Raw genomic sequence first — 7,504 nt, 5'->3', positions numbered from 1 at the left:
TATATATATATATATATATATATATATATATATATATAACAATTATGTATATGTACTGTGTATATATATATATATATACATATATATATACACCTGATATAGTAAATATCGACATATATTGGTATAGAAGGAATATAAGTTACATAAAAACGATATAATATAAAATAGTAAAAATCAGTACAGAGAATCAGAAGTTTCATTATTACAAGTGCAAGTCGCTGCAGCGGATTTAGCCTCTTATAGCGACAAGAAAAATTTATATTCATATAGAATGATATATGTATATTTTTAGACTGAATTCTCTATTTATCCAAGTTGCTAATTATTCCGCCACAGCATACATCAAGCTGCTCAATAAATTTTCTTAAATATCGACAGTACAATTTACTGATCAATGTCAGAGTATCCTACAAAGCCCATATCACTTATAGCTACTAGAAGTTTATCGATCGTAGTTAACAGCGTTCAATTACAGACCAAACACATAAGCTTAAAGCGCTTTAAATCGCATAAAAGTGGTTATATAATAATCTCTGTAAAATACTCTGAATTACTATGACTTCTCGTTACTCCAAACGAGAAATCTTCCCGCGAGATTAGAGTTATTTCCGAAAAAATTCCTTTTAACTATTAAGATTATAAGTGGTATCGCCACTTTCAGCGTAATCATTCAAATTAATATTATGCTTGGCTTTGAATTCAGTCTTAAAATTTCTCTACTGGGTAGTAGCGTCCTCTTGCAATATCTCAGTAAAACGAATGCTACTCCCATAACCAGTCTTTCCGTTTCTGTCACTCGGTGGAATTATCGGAGTAAACTTGATCGAAATGTTTGTACAACTCTGCCTCGCATTCCAGTATCTTGCCTCTGATAACGGATTATTATAATTATTTACGCTATGTATGCGAGCTGTCCGCAACAAGAGTAATATTACGAAAATTGATTCGTAAATGCTTTACTGAAATACTTCATTGTTTTTGGTAGTTTGTACAACCGGCGGCTTGGAATTGGCATGATTGTCTTGATAATGCTTCCATAGGCCAGTAACGTTGTTTACTTGCACACCACATCCAGGCATTTTGCATCTAGACATTAAATATTCGGAGGTTGGAAAATCTAAAACATACTTACAAAATGTATGTACATCAGATTACTTACATAAAAAAGCTGACAGTAGATGCTTTCCCTTGCTTTACCTTTGGCATTTGCTTATCATTATTGGAATTAATTGTATTTGTGACTAATTTATGACTGTCTTGATGATGACGATAATGCGATATGTATTTGTACTTCTTTCCGCAACCATTGATGTCGCATTTATATGTTTCTTGTTTGTACCTAGACATGCGTTGTTTTTTTGGAGTATACTCCTCATCATCTGAACAATTGCTATTTGTTTCCATCGAGCTTTCTTCAATTTTTAAAGAATTTTCACGCTCAAGACCGTTTCGAAAAACTCGTTCCATATTTCCTAAATCTATTCTATGCTCCTGATTTCGTAAATTTAAATTGCATATTTCCATTTTCATATTTTTCGTAATAGTTATGTCGCTATTTATGTAAACCACATTATTCTTATCTTGCGTGCATTCCACTTGAAGGATCTCTTCACATTTTGGAGTTCCAGTATCGTATTTTCGTAAGAAATTATCTTTCATTATAAGCAGATCTTCACTATTTGAAAACTTATTAATACCATTCAAAGATTCATTATTCGAATAATCTTCGCTGTTCGTAATCTTTTGCTCGTGACAAAACTCATTCTTCACTTGAATTTTTGCTTCGTTTCTAATAGAACAGTTTTCTTCTTTATTTCCATATTCTTCCTTTATAATAAAGTTTTCACTTGGCAGTTTTTCATAACATCCTTCATCAGTCTTTTGCATGATTTCTTCGTCTATTGCATTTTCGGGGCCTTCGAAACAAATTATCTCAGGCTCTATTGGCAGTGTGGGTGGTTGTCTATGACAACTTTCAATATGTTCCTCAAGATTACCGCTAGTAGATTGCAAAGATCCACAGTTGGTATATGGACATACAAAGACATTTGTTTCATTATTATGCCATTCTTGATAATGTCTCCACATGCTACCTGGATCTGATAATTCTTCTCCACAACCTGGCTCACGACAACTGTAAAAAATTCATAAAAAGATATAAATAAAATCTTAAAATTATGAATATTAAACTTAATATTCTACTATTAGTAAATATTTTATAATATTTTATTAAAATCATATTAATCAATTGCAGATATATATTATTCACTATTCTAGTCAATTATTATAGTGATGACAATGAATTGATTTCTACTCACATAAATCGAATTTTTAAAGCCTCTAGTGCTTCATGTGTTTTATATTCATCTTGATTAGTGAACACCTTACCACAACCTCGTTGTTTGCAAGTATATACTTCCTATATATTGAAAATTGATATTAGACTCTATTGAATATGAAACAGATAAAAAATTTTAATTGAAATCCAATCGCTGATGATACAAATACTGAAAAAATATATCCATATTGATCATGTTTTCATGATTATCAATACAAATGTAAGAATAATTTCCAGATATGTTTAGCACAAAATCTGGACTCATTAAGATTTTATTAAATAAAAATAAATAAATATTTGTTAAACTATAGTTTTGAGCAAATGGCACTATGTATATATAAAAAATAATTTTGCAACATAAGGCCTGTTCTTTTTAACTGAATTTTTGCACCAGTTCATCTTTCCTTCTTTCCTCTTCAGGAATGTATTAAGAGATTTCTTTTAAAAGACAAACTAACTGCTTATTAAATTCAAGTCAAAAATAAATTAACTTATTAAAACAAAAAATTTCATTGTTGCACCTGCTCCGATTTACTCTATTTGTTTTGACTTAGGGGTCATTGACCTTAGGCGACCAATGAATCTCTCTACCGAAAACTTCACCTTTTTCGGTGCAATTTCCTCGATGGTACGGTTTCGCGAGACAAATCTGATGACGCTGACCTCCGTGGGTCGGTCAGCGCACGTTTCCGTACCCTGGCCCATTCTGCGATGATTCGCCTCGAACAACGGCGAGCAAGGGGAGGACGAGCTCACTCACTCACTCGCTCTACTCGCAGAGCTCACATAACCTGTATCCTCGTGACGATAAATTTGACAGAAAAAATTAGTCTCTGTTGAATAAAGCCTACACGGAAATTTCGCGGTTTCTCGACGGGACTAACGCTTGGGTCTCGGCACTTACCGACCAAACGCGCCCTCGAGCACCAGAAATGCGTCGTCGCTTCCAGCTCACATTATCCCTCTGTCAATAATAACAATTATTTGTGTTGTCAAGTCAGTGCAGCAGAATCTTCTCAATCGTCTGTCGTAGAGTCGATTTAATATATTGAGAACCGCTGCTGTATGACCTAATGCAAACACATATAAAATGTATCCTAAAAAACAGAATGTGAACGAATATGTTTAATTTAATAAAATATCTAAAATTTTTCACATATTTCCAAAAATTGCGATCCCAATAATTTGGGATTTAACATTGCAAAAATTATAAATCTCGAAAATCTCTTTTTATAAGTTTTGGAACGCAATAAAGGAATTTCGGTTATTTTTAGCCCTCTGTTGGAATAAGTATAAACTATGGGTTTTTCTTGATACGTTTGAGAATTCCATTTACAAAGAGATAGCTCCATTGACATAAAGATCCATTTTTTTATTGCTGCTCCCTGAACTGATGCACACAGTGCAATAAATATACATGTTTATCTCATTTTAACTTATTGCATAGTATAACAATAAAAAACTTATAGAATGGACCATCGATAACAGTGATGAGGATAGAGTAGAGTGAGGGCAGACAAATGGATAAATGCATGGTGAAAATATATGGTATGGGAAAAAGTTCATGGCGATTTTTTAGTAAAATTAAAGTGCTTTTCTTAGAGTATTGAAATTTATTTAAACCAAATATGCTCCATTATTTTCTATAATATTTTGCCTTTTTTGGGGCAGAGCACTAATTTCATCGCGATAGAACTTCTGTGATTTCTGATCGAAAAACTGCTTCAAGTGATTTCCACAGACCTCTTTTGAAGCTGGCTTTACATCATTAAGAGAGTTCTGCAGAAATCTAAACAAATGATAGTCTGAGGGTGCTATGTCAGAACTATACGGTGAATGCATTAAAACTTCCCAGCCAAGCTCTTGCAATTTTTGCCGAGTCATCAAAGATGTGTGGTCGAGTGTTGTCGTGATGAAAGACGATACCTCTCCTATTGATTAATTCTGGCCGCTTCCTCTCAATTGCTTGTTGTAATCTCTGCAGTTGTTCATAGTAGAGTTCAGAATTAATTGTTTGATTGGACGGTAACAACTCATAGTGAACGATTCTCTTCCAGTCTCACCACACACACAACATCACCTTCTTCCTCGTCAATCCAGGTTTTGCGATTACTTGCGTCTTCTTTCCTTTCTTTATCCATGATCTTTTTCTAGTGGGATTGTCCTGATACATTTTTCATCACCAGTTATTATTCTCTTCAAAAATGGCTCAATTTCATTCCATTTCAGTAACGTATCATAAATGTTAATTCAGTCCATCATGTTCCTAACACTCAACTCGTGAGGAACCCAAACATCGAGCTTCTTTTTGTATCCAGTATCTTTTTGTGTAAATGATTTAAAACTGTTTTGTGGTGTTTGTGCCTAATTCCCTGGCAATCTTCACAGTGCTCACATGCTTATCACGTTCGACTTTTATGATTTCATCGGACTTTTCAGTGATTGGTCGACCGGAGCGAGGTTCTTTCATATCGAAATTTCCAGCACGAAAGCGAGCGAACCATTTCCGTGCTGCTGATCTTGATAGATTTTGATATCTTCACCATAAATAGCGCAAATTTTTTCACAAGCCTGTGCAGCATTCTTGCCTTTATAGTAGTGATACTGCAAAATGTAGCGAATTTTTTCCTTATTTATTTCCATTTTCAAAATAAAATAACTTTTGATCCACTTCACCGATTTCAATCTTTTTCGGCTTAAAACAAAGGTTAAAATGTCATTTTTTAAACGCACGTCTAATGTTGCCGATGCGATTAGTAGTTGCCGACTGCTGAGCATTTAATGCCATCTAGCGGGAAAAACGCCACGACAAACTTTTTCCTCCACCCAAGGTGAACCATTCCGGTGGATACACAGTTGTTCAAAAATAGGGGACCAATCAGCTTTTACCCAAGATGCAAAATTCAGTATGGCCAAGTGATGCCATCGTATGTGTTGTATCGTCGTATCTTAGAAGTCAATAATGCCAAATGTCAATATGCCAAATTGTTTCGTAAAAAATTGCAAAAGTCGCACAAATTATGTGTTTAATAATTAATTATGCGTTTAATAAGAATGTAAAGTATCTCATTCTCTCAAAGATCAAGAGTTGCGATTGAAATGATTGGAGACTTGACTACTCGCAGAGACTTAAATTTCGCAAAGATGACAATTTTAAGATTACGTATGATAATAACTACTATTTCCATTAATTTTAAAAATTATATTAAAATTAAATTGTTTCTAACATAAAAAATAAAATCATAAGCGTCTCCGCTTGGGTAACTGATCGATAACGATTGGTCGAAATTTTAAGTCATACCTTCAATGCTATTGTGCGCAATGGTTCATCTTTATATTTCCTTATATATTTCCATCATGGATGAATGTTTTTTTCTCTGTTTTATTAGATTGTCCGGAAAGTTCGTGCCGATGATGAAGGAAAATTGAAACGCAGAAGATTTAAATTTTAGTATACATTTATTAAATTATATAGGTTAATCAGCACGAACTTTCTGAACAACCCAATAGGTTCTGATTGGTTTTGATTGGTTCTGCTCTTATTCCGCGTTACGCTATTCCGCTGTATTGCTGGATTCCCTGATTCCGATGATACGAAGCAAAATCCTGTTTTCTTGGTTGCAGAGCGTCATACGACGCACGTCGAAATCAGGATGAACCAGTATGAATCCAGCATATGGATAGGCATCCTTAATGTTTTTTTTTCGTGCCGATGCTCGACGCTCATTTTGGAGTCAAAATAAGTCACGTGATAGGAACTAACAAAAATCAAGCGTCCAATTTTGATCACGACCTACTATGAAAATGATGTACGCTGAAAATGAGCGTCAAGTGTCAGCATGATAAGGCATCTTTAAGAGTAAAATCACGATGTGGAATTAGACGGAATAGAAAATGTGTCATTGGCCTAGTTTCCACCGAAGGTTTAATTCGGAATGTAAGAACCAACTACAGCATTCCCCTGTCATTCGACTGTAACAAGGAAATATAATAATAGGGAAATACTCGACTGTAGTTGGTTGGTTCTTACATTCTGATATGAATTAAATTCCGCACTTTTCCATCACGCAAGTTTTGTGTGCTATGTTCACATGGTGCGTCAAAGATGCATCCCAGGATGAATATAATTTAAACATTATTAACTTTATGTTAATAATTTGCTTATTAAAATAAAATATAATTTAAAAAATTGTAAAAACCATTATCAATGTTATAGTATTTAATATTTTACAATTAATATTTACAATTTCATAACATTTTATTTAACTGTTTTAATGCACTATCATTTTTATATCATAGTGAGCGAATTTATTAACATTAACATACTAATAATTTCATTGGTCAACCTCTAATAAATTTGCTCACTTTTGTAATTTTACCTTGTTTGTAGATACAGAATCCATTTTCTCTTACAGACCAGTATAAGTCAGGAACAATATAAGTAAGGAACAGTATAAGTCACAATTGATCAAAATTGACTCTTGATGTTCGTCAATTTCTATCACGTGACTTATTTTGATGCCAAAAATGAGCATCGAGCATTGGCAAGAGAAGGTACCTTAATGCAACTCTTAAGCTGGTTCTACATCGCAGCGTCACAAGCGTATCACAAGCATTGTCGTCCAATCAGAGTCGAATTAGCTTGATGTTTATTGGACCGTAATGCTTGCGATGTTGCGATGCGACTATTGTAGAACCAGCTTTATTAGGCTAGCTACGATCCATTTGATGCTTCGAAGCATTTGATTGATCAGTTAATAAAATTCTTTTTTCCGATTGGTTAATCAAAAGTTTCAACAAATTTTGTTGAAAAATGTCGTAAATGGACCGCACTTTAGGAATTATACTATCGCCTTTTATCGGCCTAGGTATTTGTCATGTTCTCCTAACAATTTTTGTTTGCAATTGAGAGAATGGGAGAAATAAAAGCACATTTCTATTTAGGCCCTTTTTCCGGCAATTAGCCTTTTCATGTAATATTGATCATAATAAAGAAGTATTGTAACATGTAACTTCTTGAAAATATTACATAAATTCATTTGACATTGTACTTTGTGTATAATAAAAAAGCAAATTATTTTAATTTTTATTAATATCAAAATTTCATAATTAGGCCTTTATTCCGTCCATCCTCTCGACATGAGCCAATTGTGTATACGGCCAGAA

General features: G+C 33.7%; 1 protein-coding gene across 1 annotated transcript; it reads right to left on the bottom strand.

Moving 5' to 3' along the window:
• Positions 1-956: 956 nt before the first annotated feature.
• On the bottom strand, positions 957-3,043 carry LOC105617283 (zinc finger protein 292-like). The gene is made up of 4 exons (XM_012198848.1): positions 2,942-3,043; positions 2,319-2,419; positions 1,160-2,134; positions 957-1,086 (listed from the first exon to the last, which is right to left on the bottom strand). Exons 1-4 carry the CDS (start codon positions 3,041-3,043, stop codon positions 957-959), a joined length of 1,308 nt encoding a protein of 435 aa, XP_012054238.1.
• Between the last annotated feature and the right edge of the window lie 4,461 nt (positions 3,044-7,504).

Source organism: Atta cephalotes (assembly GCF_000143395.1).
Source record: "Atta cephalotes unplaced genomic scaffold scaffold00012, whole genome shotgun sequence".
In the NCBI taxonomy this organism is placed as follows: domain Eukaryota; kingdom Metazoa; phylum Arthropoda; class Insecta; order Hymenoptera; family Formicidae; genus Atta; species Atta cephalotes.
Note: the sequence above shows the minus strand (reverse complement) of the source record. Positions and strands in the feature narration are given on the sequence as shown.